Source organism: Athene cunicularia (assembly GCF_003259725.1).
Source record: "Athene cunicularia isolate RWA chromosome 18 unlocalized genomic scaffold, athCun1 chr18_part1, whole genome shotgun sequence".
Lineage (NCBI taxonomy): Eukaryota > Metazoa > Chordata > Aves > Strigiformes > Strigidae > Athene > Athene cunicularia.
In genome coordinates, this window is record NW_020799123.1 from 10,064,703 (window position 1) to 10,086,588 (window position 21,886).

General features: G+C 39.3%; 1 protein-coding gene across 3 annotated transcripts in view; it reads left to right on the forward strand.

The window, feature by feature from the left end:
- Nucleotides 1-15,397, forward strand: part of HELZ (helicase with zinc finger) — a 74,775-nt gene extending 59,378 nt beyond the window's left edge. For all 3 annotated transcript variants that reach the window (XM_026860894.1, XM_026860893.1, XM_026860895.1), the window contains exons 23-30: nucleotides 44-237; nucleotides 2,650-2,860; nucleotides 3,347-3,423; nucleotides 3,563-4,130; nucleotides 4,502-4,742; nucleotides 5,886-6,399; nucleotides 9,249-9,501; nucleotides 12,659-15,397. In XM_026860894.1, coding sequence (XP_026716695.1) covers nucleotides 44-237; nucleotides 2,650-2,860; nucleotides 3,347-3,423; nucleotides 3,563-4,130; nucleotides 4,502-4,742; nucleotides 5,886-6,399; nucleotides 9,249-9,501; nucleotides 12,659-12,990 — 2,390 coding nt within the window. In that variant the 3' untranslated portion in view covers nucleotides 12,991-15,397. The remainder of the gene's footprint in view (nucleotides 1-43; nucleotides 238-2,649; nucleotides 2,861-3,346; nucleotides 3,424-3,562; nucleotides 4,131-4,501; nucleotides 4,743-5,885; nucleotides 6,400-9,248; nucleotides 9,502-12,658) is intronic.
- Nucleotides 15,398-21,886: the final 6,489 nt, after the last annotated feature.

The following is a 21,886-nucleotide window of genomic DNA, read 5'->3' on the forward strand; positions in this document are numbered from 1 at the left end:
TATATATATATATATATATAATTTTTTTTTTCTTTCTTTTCAGTTCAGCCCAATCCTTCTGTACTAATTGGAAATCCTATCCGAGCATATACTCCTCCCCCTCCTCCTCTGGGACCTCACCCCAATCTGGGGAAATCTCCAAGTCCTGTTCAAAGGATAGATCCACACACTGGGACAAGTATTCTCTATGTACCTGCTGTCTATGGAGGAAATATGGTCATGTCTGTGCCTTTGCCTGTAAGAATTCATTTTCTGTTTTTTTCCTCCCTCAATTATTGTATGTAAAAAAAAATGAATGGTAAAATCAGTGAATATTTTGCAAGCTTTTTCAGCACTTCAGGTCTGTGGGCTTAGCTGGCTTTAGGAGTGGCTGTGCAGAGGACCACCAGAAAATGAAGACTTAAAACATTACTCCCACAAATAACGCTGAGCAGCCTCAAAGCAATTTCATGTTCACGTAATTTCATGTATTTTCTCAGCTCTGGGTTTAGGCACACCAGTGGAATCTGTATCATCTGACTTGAGGTACCTGCATCTGAATTAATTGCCTAGTTCAGTTCTTAATCATTGGAGAGACATAGGCGATTCAGACGGAGCTTGTTTCTTTATCGGCTTCATACAATTTAAATTACCAGCTTCGGATGTCTGCAGTGCAAGGTGTCTGAAATGAAGTGATAAGAAAAATAAGCATAATGGGATGTTTTCCCCTTCCAGAACCTCATAGTGAACCTGTTTCCTCTCCAATCCCTTTCCTTAATGGCATTTGAGAACACAATGAAGATCCCTAATCAGGTCTGTTAGGCTACATTTATGTATGGAATTTTGCATTACAAGTAAAACTATCCCACCAAAATTTACACAAATTAAAGAAGCAGTCTCTGCTTTATTTCTAACCTTCACAGTCACATATTCCAGGAGGAAAAACCAAAAGGCTATAGAAGTGATGCTGTGGAGTAACGTGTTATGTGTTGTACATGATTCCTGAAGACTGTGGGAAGGACATGGAACCCAGACGTGCAGATGTGTTTAATACTATTAATAATGCTATATGTTGGCATACAATTGATTTGGTTTTTTAATAGTTACGAGTCCTCTGTTGTAATTTAGGTTACGGATGTTGTACAGGGGACTTGCTGTCGGAACTCTGTTTTCAGTTGTATGTCTTAGATCAGCTAGCAGCTATAGATTGGTTTTCTTTCCTAGGTCAAGAAACTTTCCATTTTCCTAGCGTGCTAGAAATCTTCATTTGATGGATAAATTTAAATGCAAAGAGAAGGCCAGCAGCTGTATCTTTGTTATGCTTGCTCACGTTATATTAATATCAAACCAAGATAATTTAAAAAGTTCTGTCTCATTGTTCCAAGGTTAATATATTTTTATGTATTTCCAATCAAAAAAATATATTAAAAATAAGTATTTTGAGCTCACCTTCCCTGAGGATGGATTTTTTTTAAATAATTAAGTGGGAAGACTGAGGTACTAATGAGACAGCTGCTTTTGAAAAGAAGCTTGTTGGAGATGATTTGTGATTGTACAGATGCAATAGTAGCCTAAAGCTAAAGTTCAAAGTGCACGTTTCAAGGGCAAATACTAATTTAAAAGAAGAATTGCATGAAAGTTGTTACACTTAAAACATGTAGGGACTGAAGTAAAATGTGTTTATGTTCGTGTGAGATAAAATGATCTCTTTGCTTTGTTTAAGGCAGTTTCCATTTCCAAGGTAAAAACATGTAGAGGTTGTCTGCTGCCATCAGTAAAGGATGCTTTGTCAGTCTGAGTGTTGATGATTACTTTCCCTGCACTCTCCTCTTACTCATACATTTTCCTCTTTTTAATAAATTCCCTACAGGGTGAGATTGGACTAATTTGATCCAGAGCTGTCTTCCTTTGCATTCCTTTCAGGAATAAAATTTAAAATGTCCTAAAAATTCCTGACTTTTTTTACATGCTTTCAGGAGGTGGATTTTACTTCAAATATTTAGGAAGATGATCTGCAATACATGTGTTATGTAGCATAGACACTTTGGAGCAGCCCTGTCATTCTTAACAAACGGATAGTCTTTGCTTCTACCGCTAGTCCTGTTAACTTCACTAGGTGTCTAGTGGGTGCAGAGGTATGGTATGCCTGCTCGTTCTGGGTTACAGGATTACAGCACTGGGTGGTAAAAGGACTATAAAGAATTCCTCAGGTTCAAGGCTTCTCTCTCTCTTTCCCCCCCTGTGACATAGCCTAATGTCTCTTTTAACTACCAGGGGAAAGGGCTTTTTATTATCTTGAACCTCACCCACTTCTATTTATTGAGAGAAGAGATTAAAGTTTATTAAAATACAATTTGTCCATCAATCTTTCCTCTCTGAATTTTGAAACCACTGAAACAAGAATGGATTTGGAGACAAAAATTTTTGTCCAGGGTAGTCCTCCAAAATCTTTGCTCTTTTCCGTGGCTGCTAGGCCTGCCCTTATCACTCTCCCTTTCCAGCACCCCCTGTAGTTGTGCGTTAGGCCATCTGATGTATGGAAAACTGATCGTTCCTGATGTAATGTGAGTTTGCTTGTTATTTTACTTCCTTTAACATACCATAACAGATTGCTTTTTTTTTTTTTTTTTTTTTTTTTTTTTTTTTTTTTTTTTTTGGTAAATTACGTAGGTACCATGGACGGGGTATCAGGGTAGGTTTGCAGTTGACCCCCGAATCATTACTCATCAAGCAGCTATGGCATATAATATGAACCTGTTACAGGCACATGGGCGTGGGTCTCCTATCCCTTACGGCCTGGGACATCATTCACCCGTTAGCATAGGACAGCAGCAGCAGCTTCAGCATCAAGACAAGGAGCAACATGAACAAAGTCGAAATGGTTAGTTGTTGAAATTGGCTTTGTTTTGAGGGAGTTTGTACTTCAAACAGGATATTGTGGAAAGGATTTCTTTCGTTCTTTCTCTCTAAGTGTCACTGAGGGATCTACAGATTTGGGGAAATAACCTGTGATTTCCCATACAAATAGAATAACTAAGATATTGTGAGATTCAGAGGAGGAAGTAATCGAAGTCAGGGGGTGTGTCTGTTGAGGGTATAATTGGTCTGTCTCTGTTCTGCAGTCCAGTGGTTATTACTGCTGATGTTATTTGCAATTAAGTTTGAAGAACTACTTAGTGATGATTAATGAACAAATTGCAGCGATTAAAGGAAAAGTGTTATTTGGATAAATTAGATAGATATGTTGAAAGTATTTATTCTGTAAATGCTATACTAATATGTCTAAATTTTCCTTTATCTGGGGAGGACACCCACCCCCCCCCAAATAATTGTTTAATTGAAATATTAATTTCATAAATGTTTTTAGGTAAAAGTGAAAACACTGCTGGACCTGAAATCAGTAAAATTCGAACACCTGAGAAGAAACCTCTAGAATCCAAGCAGGTGGGTTTGTCTTGTTTGGGTTTATGGGGATTGTTTTGGTTTTTAATATTAATTCTTTTAATGAATCTATTAATTCCTAACATGTTTTTGTTTGTTTTTTTAATGTGAATTTTCAAAGTTTTTTGTTCTCTTTTTCTAGGTTGACTTAGAAGCAAATTCTCAGAATAGAAGCCCAGAGTCACGTTCCAGTGTTGGTTATCCTAATGCTAAATTTCATCGCAAAGAGAATCTTAACCCCAGGCAGCTGAATCTACATCTCACCCCACCCCACTCACAGTATGCAGTTCCCAATCGTCACTTCCAGCACCTGTCACAGATACCAAGGCAGCCATATCCTCTGCAACAGCAGCAAAACCTTTTAAGTCAACAACAAAATCATTTGCCTGAACAGCAAAACCAAATGCCACCCCAGCAAAGCCAGGTAGTTCAGCAGCATAATCATTTGAATCAGCAGCCTCCACAACCTTCGCAGCTTTCCCCTGCTTATCAGGCAGGCCCCAGCCAATCTTTTTTTAATAATCCAATTCCCCACCGACCACATTCTCCTGCTGTAGATGCTGTGATTTCAGAACAACACCCCCCACCTATGTTACAAGAAGTCAATAATCCTTTGAGGCCTATTGCACAGCACAACCCTGTTCTGCCAACCCACTTGAACAACTTCATTGAAGAGAATCCATCAGGAATGCCTTTAGGGGACACTTTAGGTAGGTGACTTTTCTTTATTTAAATTCAGAGTGTGCAATTATAACTACATTGAAGTGAAAATGAAGGAGGTATTTACCTTTTCAGGCATATCGCTCTGAATTGGGTCATTGTTGGGTTAGTTTCCATAAGTAATGTCATTGAGCATAATTTGCTGCTTGAGGCATGTTTGAATATTCAGCACTTTATTAGAAGATTTCATGTTTATATGATTTTCCATATGATTTAAAGAACCAGGTTATACACTGCAATGCAGTTAGTATATAATAGGCCCTGGAATATACTGTGTAAAAAGTATATATTTTTTTTTCTGACATAAAGATCTTTAAAAAGGGGCATTAGATAAATTTTTTTTTTAAAACTATTTTTATAGATCGTATGCATGGAAATGTAGCTTTGGAAACAATAAGGCAGCAACAACAAGCCAGGTTACAGCAATGGAATGAACATAATGCCTATCTCAGTCAAGGCACTATTCCATATCAACACCATCACCATCCTCATCTACCACATCTTCCTCAGCAACCAATTGGATTGCATCAACAGCAGCAAGTTAGGGCAAACTGGAAACTTGCCAGTAATACAGAAGATGAAACAGAGGCTACATATTCAAGGTATTTGTTTACTGAGTCATCAGAGCTTGTATAAAATTGAGCAGTGGGCACCTATCTGTAACACTGTGATCAAGTGCAAGACACTGAAAGTATTGCTTTTTGCTGCTGTTATTATGAAGGTTAAAATAGTTGGCAGGCTGACTTACAACTATACTTTTATTATGTGTTATGCTTTATTCTGTTAGTATATTGGGTAGTAAAGCTGTCATGGAAAAAATACTTCAATGGAGCTTTTCAGTGCTGTATTAATGGAATAAGGAATGGATAGAGAGTAACAACCTTCTGTTTATAAAAAGAGGCATCTGAGTGTAGTTAAGGCCTATTTAAGTTGTAAATTCTTCAAATTGAATTAGCAGTCTCAGATTTGTGTGCTTGGAAAGAAACAAACCGACCCCTTCCCAATGAAACCAAAACTTTTCTTCCTTTTGAAAAATACTTTGCTTTTACAGCAGATGAAAAAAAAAAAAAAGCTTATATTTGAGAATGGAGCATTAGGGGGCAAGAAAGGAAGCTGTTGAAAATAAACAGGAAAATGGTTCCAGTGATCATCAGCTTTAATCATGTATATTGTAAAGGCTGGATTTTTAAATTGCCTCTGTTTACTGTCATCTCCCACTATGCTTTATTTTCCATCTGGTTTGTTATAGCCATGGTAAAGCATCTAAGTGCTCTCTTATCTGACTTTTTGAAGTGCTGCATTGAATATTCTTGACCGTTTGAAGAAGTTTGGAAGTGTATTGTGCAAATGAGAATCACTGGTTGTTCTGGGTTTTTGCCATTTAAGGGGTTAAAATTTTCTTTAACTATGTGAAGTTTTTTACTTTGTATAGTAAAGCAGGAAATCCTTTCCTTAGTTGTCTCTTAAGAGATAACAAAAAATTGATTCTTCTGACTGACAAGGAAATCTCAAGAGTTATTAAAACTTTGAGATGATTCAGGTAGGTATTTCATCCAGTTAATCCTCTTGTGCCTAAATTTCTGATTGCTCACAGTCATATCCTTTGAAGTTAGGGTCAGTAAGCGCAAATATGAGTATATTTAAATTCAGTGTTGTGTGCTTTGAGTTTTCTTCACCTCAAAAAGAGTGGGATTTCAGCAAAACATTTTTTTCTTTTTCTTGATACGTTTATTCTGTCAATACAGATTCCAGGATTTGCTCAGAGAACTGTCACACCGTGATCAAAGTGAAAGTCGGGACTTAGCTGAAATGCCACCCCCTCAGTCAAGACTGTTGCAATACAGACAAGTTCAGCCCAGAAGCCCACCAGCACTCCCTTCTCCTTCCTGCAACTCTAACCACAGTGCTCACTTTCCTAACTTCACTGAAAACAACAGAGACATTGAAATACCCAGTAACCCAGCATTTCAGCAGCATTTACCCCAAATATACAATCCCCCTTTCTCAATGCCATCTGAACATATAACCCCATCTCCCCTGAAATACCTGCAACCTGACGGATCGTGGACTTATGCTAACCTACAGCAGAATCACCTTATGGGGCAGGGCTTTCACTATGGTATACCTCCATTGCCCCATAGGTCACAACAAAACCCTTTTATACAAATACAGAATCATCAGCATGCAGTCGGTCAGGAGCCATTTCATCCACTCGCATCTCGAGCAGTATCTGCTTCTTCGCTCCACAGCTTAGAAGAGGTAGGTATTTCTGTCTGTGCATGCCATTGTCCTGTCATTTTAATATCAAATTATATTTTGAAGTGGTTACGAATGCAAAATGCCTCACGTATTAAAAGCTCACCCTGGGAATTTCTGTGAGGTAGAAATTTTCTCTGTCTTCTCTGTTCACCCTGTACGTATTCGTGGTTTTCATCACTGCAGGTATAACATTTCCTCTACTGCACAGGAGGTCTTGGCTTTTTGAATGATACACAGAGTTTTCTTGCACTCATTGCTCTGTTATCTGCATGTAATTTGTCTGGAGTGCAAATTAACCACACCCTGGGTGAAAACTCCTGCAATAACTCTGTGGAAAGTCAGCTTGAATAAACCAGCCAGTTGGTTGAGTTACTTTTCATACAAACTTGAAACCAGAGCAGTACAGTTGTTTCAACGTGGTACAAAACCTGATTTAATAAATCCCACCTGGCCTGAGATAATTCTGTGTAAAGCCCTCCTGTGTATTTTGGGGGTTGGGAGTGTTGGAAATCAGTGCAGAGATAACCAGCTGTGCTGTGAGACTCTGGGTCCAGCACAAACCCTGCCACACCAGAGCTGGCTCTATCCCTCTCGATCTTTTTTTGTTCTGGATTCTGAGGGTCTGTGTTATGGGATGCAGACTATGCAAGCACATACAGCTAGGGCAGGTCACGTTCCAAACAGGAGTTTTTAATCCCTGTTGGAATCTGGAGTGCTAAAGAGTGTATGATATGTAGACATGGAGTATGCTGGAGCCAGGTTGTATTCCAGGCATGTCAGAATTAATAATATGGGATAACTTTGCACTGACTACATGTAATCCGATATTTGTACATAAAGTGGCTTGTTCTGTGATTCATTTTTGTCAAGTTTTTGCAGAAACTGTGGGAGTATCCCTGCTCATCACTATCCCACATAATACATATTTAATTGTCTTTTGACTTGAAAATAGAAAATATTTAGTTTATGTGCCTGAGCAAAATAACTGAAATTGAATTCCAGTGCACCTTACAAATTTCTGTCTTATACCGATTCAGAGAAGTTAATGGAGTCCTCAGGCCTGCTCAGAGCTGTAGTAAGGTTTGATTTTACAGACATTCAGAAATTCTTTGTCTCGGTCCACTAAGCCACACCACCTTGTATAAGATCTAATACTTTCTGACAACAGTTAATGTCTTCGGTACAGTGGCACATAGGAACAATGGCTTTTCCGCAGTAATAAACTAATAAATATTCCTATAGAGTTTGTGACAGCTCCTGCTATCTGAAGACAAGTAGAGTGAGCTTTTACATAATTAGTGCAAATTCATTTTAGTTCTTATTTCTTCTTCCTTTCAAAATATGTGACAGAAATGCCAAATGCAGTAAAAGGGTTACAAGACAGAGACTTGCTTGTAAAGTTTCCAAGACTACTAGTTCAGCTGGTAGGTAGAACTGAATACACAAAGAAAGCAAAATGCAGTTTGAGGTGTATTTTTACCAGAGATCCCTCATATAAAGCAGGTGTCAGGGGAGATGTGATGACTTTTGATATCCTTACTAAACTGTTTTCTCTATCACTATTTATAAAAGTGTTCACTGACTTGGTACTTGAAAGCTTTTGCATGTGTTTAGTCAAACCAGATTTGAATTGCGTATCAAAGGGAATACTTCACTTTATCTGGTCCTGTACTTGCAAGGTCCAGAACTTTAATAACTTCCTGATTGCTTACCAAAATTGCCTACTAAATTCAATAAAGAATATACTTTTTGTGTATGATTCAGGCAGTAACTTCTGAATTTTGTTTATTTGGTGTTGAATACCCTCAAGAGAGTAGAGTGACAGGATATCTAAGTGCTGTTCCCTTGCTGTATCATAATCTGTGGTGGCTATAGTGATACATTACAGTTTTCTTCCATGCACTCCTTTTCCCTGTCTATTTTTTTGTGGATGATATAACAACAACACTGGGGAATTGCAGCCAAGTTATGTGATGTTTACTTAGCTATTTTTTTATGACATTTCATTGGGATGTTTACTTTTTCCCTTTACCAAGTATAGATTTCCTTCTATGACTTTTTCTGTTATCTGTGCTCTTGTTAGTACAGTGCAGAAGGGAGCAAATACTGTGTTTATTTTTAAAAATAAACTGTAATACAACAGACTTGCTTTGAATTTTAAGAAAGTTGAGAGAGTCCTTAAATCTGAACTCTTGAAGCCAACACATTAATTAATGGAGCTCTTGCCATTTTCATCTACAGGATTTATGGAAGCAGGTAGTTTCTGGGGTTTCAGATAAAATTCTCTGCATTATGTCTTCTGAGGGCGCACACTTCTCCAGAGCATTTGTTCTGTGTGCACATACACAAAATCTAGTATACAAATGTGTCATGCTTCCCCAAATCAGGCTATACAAGTCACTCATTTGTCTTTGGGAAATTAAAAAGCCATTTTTTTTTTCTCTCTACATTGGCATTGAACATTTGCTCTTGTATGTTTCTGTGCTTTCTTTGCTTCATTTGTTAAATGCTTGGTATCTTCCTCCTCACTATGTGATACATCTCCCACGTGTAGGAGTGTGAGATGTAAAGGTTGATAAGAATTAAGAAATCTCAGTTGACACTCTTTGCACTTCCTTTAAAATTCTGTGTCTGTTTTGTATGGTTAAAATACATTATCAGTGACCGCAATATAGAACACAGCTTGATGTGTATTAGGTTTTTTTTCTAAATACAAAGATCTTCTGTTTTCTTACTTTTTTTTGTAAGACATCGCAGGGAAAAAACTGGATGGAAAAAATGGTATTTGATACATGCAGTTAATAAAAGGAGCAAAAGGCCTTTTATTGTTTTGTTTTTTTTGTTTACAGTATGAACCAAGAGGACCAGGCAGGCCGTTGTACCAAAGAAGAATTTCCTCTAGTTCAGTCCAGGCTTGTTCTGAAGAATTAAGCACTCCTCAAGATAGTCTTGGTCAGTGTAAAGAGCTTCAGGACCACAGTAACCAGTCATCTTTCAACTACTCACCACCTGAGTTGTGGGTAAACTCCTCCTCATCTGCCCCATACCCAAACATTCCATGCAACGGAGCCAACAGAGCAGTTCCACCCCGGGAGTTGTTAGGTAGGTGCGGACTTGATCTTTGCTTCTCTGCTCTGCTAAGTAGCCTTTTTAGGCTGGAGTGAGCAAGCCTAAATGAAAGGGTTGGCGGTGATGGCGTTGTTTTGTTTTAGTTTGGGTTTTTTCTCCTTTTCACAAAATGTTTTCTTCCATCTCTTCAAATCCTGAAACTAATTAAAGCAGAGGTTTCTGAAGTATTCATTGTTTTAGTAGTTAAAGGTTTGCTTAGAGTAATCCTATTCTCATTTGCCATCTTGTTAACTGTCTGGAACGTTGCTGATGACTAAAGAAGAATACTGTTGAGTCTTCTTCATCAACAAAGCAACACTGCTTCTTAGTCTTCTCACAAAAGTTGCAGTAAACCCACATACTCTCACAGTGGTTTCGAGTGCAACTGAGTTAAAAGGAGCTGAAGTAACTGGTGGGATTTATTTGCAAGATAGGTTATTTGTTTCCAAAATCAACGGTATTTCTTACTGATATTACAGTCTGGGGGAGAAATGACGTAAACTGGATTAGTAATTGCAGTATATTTCCTAGTAAATTCAGCTACTTCATCAAAGTGATGATGAAGTTTAAACCCTCACTGTGGAAGAATCACACTGAATCTGGCTTCCCTGGTGGTAGTAGCAGTGCTGATTGATTTAGCAGAAAGAAACTAAATGAACTTTTCAGTGATTAAAAAAAAAATCTGCAAGTAGAGGTTGGAGCAGTGTAGCTCTTCTTCTGTTCTTGATATTTTCAATGTTTGTGAAAAACAAAATTGCCAAGATAGTACAGTTTTTTTTCTCTATGATTTTACTTTAAGGATCTCAAACTATAGTTAAAAAGATAGTAATAAAAATATGAACAATATTTCAGGGTGAATATTAAAAACAATAACTTGAAAAATTACTTAGAAGCTGGTTTTATTGCCCTTAAAAGATCTAATTGCTTTGGGTCAAATTTTATAAACCTAAACCATCTTCTGTTTCAGAGTATAGTAATTGTGAAGGAAAAACATGCAGTCTTAGACTGAATGAAAATAAGCTGTTTATATTAGTGACAGCATTCAAGAGTTAAGTTCCTAATGTGCATTTTCATTTCCAAAGTGTGAAAATGTTATTTTGTAAAACCATATTTACGGCAGCATCTTTAGTGGTAAATTCAAAGCTTCAAGTTCAGGGCCTCTCCTTCAATCTATTTATATTTTTACTGAAGATCAAGGAGCTGAATGCGTGATATTATGTGGCATCCATCTCTGAAGTTGCTCTCTCGGCTCTGTGGTTATCTAATAGGAGTTCAGGAACCCTAGCAAGATTATGTTGGGATCAGCTGATACCGCATTTCCTCGCTTTAATGTAAAGGTTGAGAATGTGTTTGAGTAAAATCCTCAGAGGAAATACGTGTGTGAAAAAAGAACCATATCTATACGTTTACTGTCAAATAATAAATCCTAAACGAAAGGGGCAAGTTTTGACTCGTATCTGCATTTGCTATGAAAATATTTTTTTTTATTGTAGATAAGCATGGTTTCTGTTTTGTAAATAAATGCGTATGCAGCATTGCCCTGTATCTAATCGTTCATGCAAACAAATCTCCATTTTTATGGCTGCTCTGCCTTTCTGCATTTACAGCTCACTGGCTCTGATGATCGTATTTAAAGCCCAAATGTGTTTTATAGTGCTAAGGGTTAATGACCAATAACTTTAGTGTTTCTGGTTACTATTGATTTTTATCCGTGAAATAAAAATCCATGAGAATGAGATGCTGTGAACTAGTCCTGTGCCTGTATTCATTGCCTGGGAGTGAGCGATCATGACACCAGACCGTTCAAGGACTTACATTCCCTCTACATCAGAAATGGCCACGGCACAAGTACTCGGTTATATCAGCCTGGATTTATTGAGTGCAAGGAGAGCTGCTGTGAATAGCTCCATTTTGGTATATGCAGGCACTTCCCAAAATTGAAATTTGAGACCTTGATTTGCATTGCTTTTTTTTTTGTTGTTGTTGATAGGAAGGAAATTATATAAGTTCTTATTCAAGATGTTTATTTTGGTTTTTTTTTTCTGTTAGACTTCTCTACTGCACATAGTTTTCACCTCTGGCCCTGCTTGTCTTCTCTTGAGCGCTATGGTTATTTCGGGGAGGTTTTTTTGCTTGTGTTCTGAGGGGGTTTTGAGAGTCATAGCAACCCTAACAAAACTGTTTTACCTCTGGTTTTTCATTCTTCTATGGGTTGGATTTTTTTTTTTTAGGCACTTTATCAAAAACAAAAGCCTGTGTGTGACCTTTCCAGTGAGAAACTTCATACTTTGTTTTTCTACTTTTGTACTAATTTGATGGTACATTTTTGTACGTGCACTTTAAAAATAACATTATACATTTAAAGATTGAAGTAATTACAGAATGTATCTGTTGCTCAACTCCTAGATTTATTTTAGATAGAACGTATACCTTCATTTCAGTGTAGAATTTCTCTAGCTATGCAAGACAGCAGAATTCCTCAGACAAAAGTAAGATTCCTCATTAGGATTCAGGAAATTCACTTGAAAGCAGTTTTATACCTATGGTTTAGAGTGCCATTTTTTCTGATAGTTACAGAAGTTGTTAAATGTGGAGCAAGAACATACCAATTGGCAGGAATGCATTCAGACTAAAATATCAATAATTAATTGGTTGGCATTCAGGAGTCTGAATTGCTGTTTGAGAATGAATTATATATGGTGCTGTAAATTTTAATTGTAGCCTATTAAGCTCTAAAGGAAGAAGAATGAAATATTCTTTGTGCTGTCTCCGTGGATGAAGTGTTTAGAGTATATCCCATTCTGAAGCGGCTCACCTTCAGTGCATTTATGAAATCCAGCTGTGCAGAATTGCGGGTTCAGTGGTACAAACTCTATAGGTGCATGCATGTGGAGAACATATTTAATAATGTCAGTCTTCTCAACATTGCTGACAAGGATAATACAGGATGCAGTAGTTGGAAATGAAGGTAGATAACTTTTATTATAAAAAATTTCCCTGGACCCAGAGTGACTAAACACAGAGAACTGGGGGGGAGGTTACCAGGAGATGTTGTGTCAGTGCCCCTCAGTACTTGCTTGGGGGTTACTGTAGATAGATTTCCTAAGTCAGAGCTGTTTATTTAGACAAACTCTGGTTGCTCCTTTCGCAGCTCCACCGAAGACGGTCAAGCCCCCAGAGGAACACCTGAAGGCCGAGAACATACAGCTCTCCAATTCCTTCAACTACAGCGTGCTACAGCATCTTGGCCAGTTCCCACCTCTCATGCCCAACAAGCAGATCGTCGAGTCGAACAGCAGCAGCCAGCAGAACGCTGGTGGGAGCAAGCCTGTCATGTCCTACGCAAGTGCTCTGCGGGCTCCACCAAAGCCCAAACCTCCTCCTGAGCAGACAAAAAAGAATAGCGACCCTTTGTCTTTGTTTCAGGAACTTAGCCTAGGTAGTTCATCAGGTAGCAATGGCTTTTACTCCTATTTTAAATAATCAGATTATTTTTTTTAGAGAGAATTTAATTTTTATTTGTGTCAGTAGATCTAAGGTAGTTGGGGCTTCACCTGTAGTTGCAAATATTCCCTTTGTTTATATTAGTAAATATATCCTCACTTAATTGCTTTGCTGCTAGACTTGCAACTAATTTTTTTTTTTAATTATATTCCATTATTTTGCATTTTTTGATGTGGGTCGGGTTTTTTTGGAAGCTTTTCTGTAGGAAAACACACACATGTTATTTTTTAATTTGTGTAATGTTAATGATATGTTGCATTAAACTAGCAGCTGAGAGGTTTCCTGTACAACTTTAAAAAAGAAAAAAAAAAGTTTGTTTAAATTGTATTTGAGGAGATTGTAAGTAGCATTTACATTTATTCAATAACATTAGCATACTATTGCTGGGTTTCTGTACCAGAAATGGCCAGTTAATGTAAAAATGTATGTTATTTCTGCTTAAATTCATTTAAATTTTTTTTTTTTTAATAAAGGTGCAGCATCTTCTAAATACTTTCAGTTTTATCAGCTTTTTTGTGAAGGGATGCTGCATTCTCAGACTTTTATAGTTTTAGATTCTGTATGATGTGGTATTGTATTTTCCATCCACTGTAGGGTAAAGTAAAGGCATTCTTTGCAGACACCTATGCCATTGTTTGGAAACATTCAGATAAAAAGTATTGGTATACTTTAAAAAAAACAATAAAAAAAACCAAAAAACCCCAAAAAAACTAACAAAAAACAAAAAAACTACATTTTATTTTTGGACAAGCTAGTAATATAAGCTTGTTTGAAAAGTTAATTTGATAGGTTTTTTAAATGAATCATGAAGCTGAAAATAAATTTTTAGGTATGTTGGTGCTTAGTAGATTTAATAACTATTTTAAAGAAAATGCGTGAATTTAGTAAAATACTTTTTTGTTTGTTTGTTTAATTTTTTTTCCACTATGCATGTGTAAATGTTTGTAATCTGGCTTTTTCCTCCCCCCTTCTCCAGTGGTATAAAGAATTGTGCCGCTTTAATTTTTTTCTTTTCCAGTAAAACTTTTGGTACATTATTTGATGTTTACATTAAAATGTGACATTATACAAGGAAATTCAGATATTTTGCTAACTGTTTTGTTTGAGGAACATCATTAAAGAAGAGATTTAATGTTTGTCAAAGCTGTATCCAAATTAATCTAAATCTCCTGGGGATAAGAATGATTACCAGGTTATTTATCTATATGAATTCTGCTAAGTTCTCCACAAACCTGGCCTTTTAGGAATGCAAAATGAAAAAAAACCCACCCCATAATTATGGGATATTTAAAAATTAAAAAGAAACAAATATGAATGAAAACTCAGAAGATAAACTTTGTCCATAAAGATTTCTGGTCTTGCACACTGTTCATACTTTTGCAGCTGGGGAGATAGAGAAGGGTGTTTGTATAGTTTCTCCAGATTAGTAGTCCTCCTTTTACACTTGAAATAACTTTAAATCTGGGAAATATTTTACAGGGACTGAGCTGGGTGTAGTTGCAGTATTCCTCCACTTATTACATACAAGAATTAAAATTTTAGAGCTGTGTGGGGGCGATTTCAGATTTTTACAGCTGTCCATGGGACACCTTACTAATGAGCAGTGGCTGCTGCTGTATTCAATCAGATTTTTGCTCTGGTTACAATCAGGTTTTTTTTTTTTTGCATTTGACTTCATGTTTTAAGGCAAAGGTCTTTGTGTAATGGGGTTGATTTAAACTCAGTACACCGCAGAGGTTTGCATATAAATTTTTTTAAATTATAAATCTTTGCTGGTTTCTGACTCAGAAACTTACCTGAAAAACTTTTTCCTTCTTTTTGCTGTAAAGAAAAGCATGCATAACTCATTAATTTATTTCCTAATGTCTATACCAAACTAAAGATGCTGGGGGAGGGGAAAGCCCCTGCCAAGTTATGCTTAGCACTTCAGCATAGGGCATCAAATCAAGAGGACCCAAAAATGAGTAGAGGCCAAACTCTGCAACCTTGAATCAAGCAAAACTACTGTGTTAAATGGGTTTTTGCCGAGCTGCCGGCTGCAGAAATAGGTCCATGGGAAATTCATTTGCAAGGGCCGGGCGTGTGCTCAGTGTAAGTTAGCCTCAGTCTTTTTAATTTCAGCAGAGCTGCGCCGGTTCTCCTCAACAGAGCGCCTGGCACTGCTCTGTGAGAAGAATCTGTGTGCCTGAACGTTGTAGTCTGTGAAGAGTTCTTGATGAGATGTGCAAGGCTATGACAAGAGGAGAGGTAGAGTTCAAATGCACTTCACTTCGCCGAGTTGGCATTGTAATTTCAGGGGTTTCAAAATCACTCATTTATATGGAGCAGTCTTTTGATTCTGTTCACCATATTTGAATATTAAACTAATAAACATCACTTGTTAATTTACTGCTATCTGTCAATTAGTTAAGGGGGAGATGGTCGCATCTCGCCACATCTTTTTCTGTTTTACACTGGCATTTTACCTACACTGAAAATACTATGGATAAAGGAGCATTTTCTCTATGACTTGCAGTTACATTTCTATAACTTTATGAAAATCCCTGCTAGTTTTAATTCTAAGTTTTCCTAAGTGCTCTCGCCCAGGAGTTTGAGGGTGGTGTGGTAAAGATCTTCTGACTATCAGCTTTGGAAATGTTTAGCCTAAGTGTTGCATTTCTTAGAATTTATTTTTTTTCCAAAAGATTATTTATTTTGAGATGTCTTGTCTAGCCATTATATGTCAAGTATATAGCTCTAAGTGGGATCTTTTGTTTTAGAGCAAATTATCCAATGTTTATTGAAGTCACAGCTGTTTAAAAAAAAAACCACCCCAAACTGTATTGTAAACTCTTCTAGGGCTTTAATTGAACTCTTATTAAAATCAAATTAAGCCTTACAGATGGCTCCAGTGGGCACTGGCTCAGGCAGCACTGTAAGTATGGAGCTGTTGCAATTAACAGTGAAAATTCAAAATGATGAGTTTAGATTCTTGGTTTGTGTAAGTTGTCTCAATGCAGAGGAAGTGAATGGAGGCTTAGACATATACACCAAGTATTTGGCTCCGTGACTTTTTTTTTTTTTAATAGCTAAAATTGTACTTAAAAGTACAATTATTTGCCAAATCTGATGTTCCTTGTCCAGGAGTGAACCTGCTTTGTTGTCTGTGGAAAATTTAAATCAGAAGGTCATTCTGACCTAAATTTAGAAAGCTTTTATTTAATATTAAGTTCTGGTTTTATTCTCTTTAATTCCAGTTTTTCATGAGAAAAATTTGGGTATCTCATGGGACATTGTCAGTGTGGTGTTAAGAACTTCCAGAGAATTGAGAGAAAGATTTTTAAGAAATTATTTGAACTCCATAAAAAATTAACCTTTTTTTTCCATTTCAAATAGGCTCCCCCCCCTTTAAAAAGCTATTTACTGAGTGCAGCTGGTAGGTTTCCCTGGGTACGTTTGAAGACTGAATTCTTATGAGGCTGCAAGATTTAAACTTGGCCTTCCTAAGTCAGAAAAAGAAACTGGAGAAGGTTCTGCTCCCTTCCATGAGTGAAGAGGTAACTCGGAGATGGATTCTGAAATAACTTTTACACCTTTTGACAGTATAGCACTTCCCTTTGGTGTCCTGGGTAAACTTTGTTACGCCATGGGACGTGAACGTGCTTGCCTGGGTTGCTCCTGCCCTTCCTGCCTGCAGTTGTCAACCTGTTTCTGAAAAAAGCTCCTGTGCAGCCAAGGTCTCGGGCAGGGCTCTCGCAGTGTGTCCGTCTTGGTTAGTTCTCTGGCTGCCACAGGCTGTGCTGTGGGCTGGTCTCCCTGCTCCCAAGGACACCCAAGTGCAGTGGATCCACCTGGGAATGCACTCGGGTCTGCCCACGGTGTCCAGCTCCTCGTAACCAAGAGATGTCACAGGGGTGATTCCCCTCCCCGTTCAGTCTAGCTTAAACCCTCACCCTGTGTAGTGCTCAGCTGCTCTTCCAATGGCAGCCTTAAGGGCTTCCACAATACAGCTGATAAATAACTCTTACACATAAAAGCTGGCTAGTCAGAACCAAAGCCCTTGCCTCCATTTCTTCTTCACAGATCCTGGAAGGCATCATCTAGCATTGTTTGACTGTTTTAATTGTGTGTGCTCTGGCATTACTGACCCTTAGCAGTATGTGAATACTGCTATCGACTGTACAGACCCGGTGAGTACTCTTCCCTGCTTTGATTAATTAATGCTTTGTTCCCAGATTTGTCAAGTTCAGCTGTTTGTTTTTTTTTTTTTTTTTCCCTAGATCATGCTCTATAAGCAATTCTTTTGCTCTGTATGTAATACCTCTACTGTAGGTAGCACTGAGAGCAGTGTGTTTGACCACTGTGAAGTTTCTTTTTAGAGTGAGCTCAAGCATATCAGAATGTGCACATTTCCAGAGCAATAAGCCCGTGATGCTTCATGCTCAACTCATTTCCTTTGTTTTGTTAGTTTTTTAAGTTTCTAGTTTTCCTAGAAAAACTGCAGTCAATTAACTTGTCAGGACGGATGGTGATGATCTATGGTACCTATAAAAATTTGCACATCATTTTCCTTGACATGAAATACTGGCTGTTTCTGTTGGTATAGCAATACTTGTGCTGGTATCTTTTTGTTAGCTGTGTCAGGGAGCAAGGATTGAATCGTTCTAATTTTTTTTGTTTGTTTGTTTGTTCAAGAAAATGATTGACAGCAAATGCAATGGAAATGTCAGTTTGGTGGAGGGGTTTGGGCAGCTTTAGCTTTAGTTGAGAAATGTTGAAGAGTTTTTACCTCATTAAGGGTTAATAGATGCTTCTGATAAATTACAGAAAATGCTCTGTGATCTGAATTATCCAAGATTAGATAGAAGATGTCAGTCCATTTTCCGTAAGACTTGCTCCCTCCCGAAGGGCAAATCTTTTCACAAGACCGACTGTAAAGCCGTTGCGGTGCTCCCAGTGAGACCAGTGATAGTGGGCACAAAACTGAAGCCGAGCCCTGGGGTGCAGCCCTGCCAAACCAGACCTGTGCTGCTGGTTCTTTTAAAAAGAAAGTAGAGTGGAAATCGGAGTTCATTCCCTTCTCTGCATTTCTCTGTCTAGATGCAGAGTGTGCATATGTGATGTCTGCATAGCTTGAATTTACAGAATTGCAGAATTGTCTAGGTTGGAAAAGACCTTGAAAATCATCCAGTCCAACCATCAGCCCAACATTAACAGTTCCCAACTCCCCCAGATCCCTCAGCGCTGGGTCAGCCCGACTCCTCAACCCCTACAGGGGTGGGGACTCCCCCCCTGCCCTGGGCAGCCCATTCCAACGCCCAACAGCCCCTTCTGCAAAGAAATCCTTCCTAATATCTGGTCTTGATCAAGTATGACAAAGCAAGAACAATCTCATCCTCTACTTCAGCCAAAGCAGAGATGTGATGCTCTTTTCTTGCCCCTTGGCGATGCTGGAAAGGGGACACAATTTAAGTAGATGCATTTAAAACAGATCCTATAGTTGTGTGTGGTGTTTATGGTACGGAACAGACCGGTGTTTAAGTTATAAAAGTAACACAACATTCAAAAGGATGCTGTCCCACCATGGAAAGTGGATGCTTATTTTAAATGAAGTTTAAACAGGTTTCCTCTATAAACCATGTCTGCACATCGGTCAGGTTCCTGGCATGCAAACGTCCAGCTGCAGCGCACTGGATGGAGCCCAAGGGCTCGGTGTTAATCTCCTGGGGCTGGCAGGGTGTAGTGCTGCAAACAGCCGTGTCTTGACGTTGATGACCTCTTTATTGCCTGTATCCCTCCAGAGCTGTCAAGCCCAGGAGAGAAAGCGTCTCTCTGCAGCTGGGCCAAGGATTGCGTTGCAGAGGGGGGGAAAATTTTTAGATCTTTGGGTCTTTCTGGAAATCATTGCCATAACTGTCAAAGTAAGGAGAGAAAAAAGAGGTGATGGCCACAAGGAAGTGACACAGTGGAAAGGGATCGATGAAAAGAAAAGTAAATAAGTAAGCATACCTGTTCCTTTGTAAACTACATGCCGAGGTGGTCGAACACCCGAGCATCATGCATGTGCTGGCCCTTCTCAGGCATGGACAAACAGAAGAGTAGGATTTTTTTTACCAAGATTTCTGAATGAAACCTTCACTGCCTGTGCCCATCTGTGCTCCATCTGACCTGCGAGACTGGGGCAAGCTCTTTGTCCCCGGCCTGGCCGGGGCTGGGTTGTTTCTGCAGTGGTACCTCTTTGCAGATAAACGCTGTTCTGAGAGCTCAGCTAGCTGCTTGCTAAACAGGCAATTTTGTTCTTCAGGGTTGTTAGTCTGGCACCTTTTCTGCACATTAAGTTCACACAACACAGCATTTAAAAATACGAGAAGCAGATTCTCTCCACGCCTTGTGCCTAACAGCAAATCTCACTCTTACATAAACAAAAAAACTTCACGTCTTCTGTTGCATTGACTCTGATTTAACACCTGGTATCTCACAATACTGTGTCACGTGCGGTGCCCCGAGGAGGGGACGGGCACTGATGTTGGTTACAGAGCAGCAAAGGGCACGTGCCCAAGGGAGACCCATAATCAAAGGTGTCCATGGGTCTGGCAGTGGCAGGACCAACGCTCAGGATTTCGTGGTGCCTGGTGGCAGTTACATGTTCTGTGAATTAATTTGCACATTGATCATTAATTTGCCTCTTACGCTCTCTGGTGCATGTTTCCAGCTCGGTTCTCTGGCCCTGTCCCAAATCCCCGTGTGCTTCTGTTGGCTGTGTAGCAGCCAGGTTCCCATCCCTGTTTCATTCCGACTCCCTACCAGTGAGAACGTTTCTTTCACGTTTTCATGCTACATTCCTGAAGTTTTGGTGGCTGTTCCCTGCTATTTGCTCAGCTGTGAGAAGGAAAACTGAAACTGGTAGCAGCTCGCCCCCCCAACATTATATTCTTTTTCCTTTATGAAGGCCAATTACTTTTGTTAACTCTCTCAAAACGCATTATCGGCTCCCTGGCAGAGAGATTTAGATATGGCAGAACAAACCTGCTGTAGGAGCAGCGCTGTTCCCACTGTGAATACCAATGACCAGTTTAATGGATGGGTCCCTCATCAGCATTTCTTAATATCTGGAAAAAGAAAATGAAGTCATCCACATGCTTCTCAGTCTTGCAGGGCCCATACGAAGTAGTGAATGATCAAAAAGCCTCGACTTAAAGCAGACAGAAAATCAAGCTCAGCCAGTTTAAGAGCTTTCGGAGGCATGCAGCTCAGTTGCTGTCTGTGGGTGTAAGGTCTTGCTACCACGAGCTGTGTGTTTTCTCTGCCTCGTGAGTAAAGTGAGCCCAGAGAGGCTGTAAAACCTCTGGGTCCAGGCCAGACCCCAGCGCTCACTGGGAATCTTTTCCACTGACCTCACTGGGGCTTGAGTGAAGCGGTTCAGCCCTGACACAAGCAGGAGTGTGGGTGAAATGGGTGAGACCTTCCAGGATGTGTTCATCCGAGATAAGTACGTCTTCCTCTTGAATATCGTGGAGTAAGCAGCTCCTTGGCTGGGCAACAAGTTGGTCCATCAGGGTAAGGAGCCACCTAGAAATGACTTTGTCCCAGAAGCAGCTTTGCGGGAGAGGGACGGTGCTACAGAAATGGTGTGGACAAAGGGCTTCCGAGGTGTGCAGGACATGCCCCCGGTCCACGTGGGGCAATGAACTTAGACCCACATCCCCAAACCTCACTTACCTCAAGCCATTGCATGTCCAAGGTGACGTTATTTTGGTGATGCTGGCTGAGCTGGGAATGCCTTTGTGCTTTGCTTAGATTAATCTGCATTGTGTCTGAATATCCCAACCTGGGGACAGCCACCACAGGGGTCACACAACTACTTTCCTTTCTGTTGTCACATGTAAAGAATCTCCCTAGAAACTAGCCTCTTGTTTTCCAGAACAATAAAAATGCAAATTAAGAATGTCAGCTCTGTACCCAAAAATAAGATTTCAAAACGATTTAGCGTTTCAGAGTGGTTCAGTGACAACTTGAAGACTTGCACTTGTCTCTCACAGTGAGAGACAGGCAGAGTTCCCCAGCTCATACTCAGATCTGAGCACCAATGAATGCTTTATCCCAAAACTTTATAATACATGTGTTATTTGTAGTGCTTTTCGACTTCAAAGAGCTCGAAAAATATTAATGCAACTTCACAGAAGATTTCTGTTCTCGCTGCTGCTCTCTGATGGAGACGTGCCTGAGTCTGGCTGGGGGCTGCTGGGGCTCAGCGTGCCCGGACGGGCTCTGCTGCACAGCAGGGCCCTGGGCAGCCTCTTGTACCAGCACAAAATTCCCGGGTCTTTTCTTGAAATGCTTCGACATGTCACGAGTTCAGATCTCTTCAGATTGATCCTAAATTTTCTGTCCCAAATTCTGTTTTACTTTAGAGTTGTGGACAGCTGAGTGTTAGAGGGAAGGACACTTCAGTTTCCTTTTCTCCTGTTTTTGAAATTATCAGGTGAAAACCTGTGATATAAAACTTTTTTTTTTTTTCCCAACTTGGAGAGAAAATGCTGAGCAGGGCCTAAAAATTGAACTGTAAAAAAAAAAAAATAATTAAAAAAGACACCCACCTCTTGGTGCTGGGAAACTGATAGTGCAGAGGGCTTGGCCGGAGGGGCTGGGTGGCTGCTGCAACGCCACCCCCCCCTCAGCGATGCCTTGGGATGACGTTTCTTCAAGCGTGCTTAAGCAGTGATACATTTTTGTAGTATTTTTGGGGCTGACTCTCCTGGGTGTTACAGTTGAAGTCCTTTCCTTCTTGGCAGCTACCTTGAAGAATTTTTCCTAAAATGTTGTTTTATATACGTATGCGGTGAGCAAAGCCTGGTATTCTTAAAAAGCCCATTCACGAGGAACAAATGAGAATTCC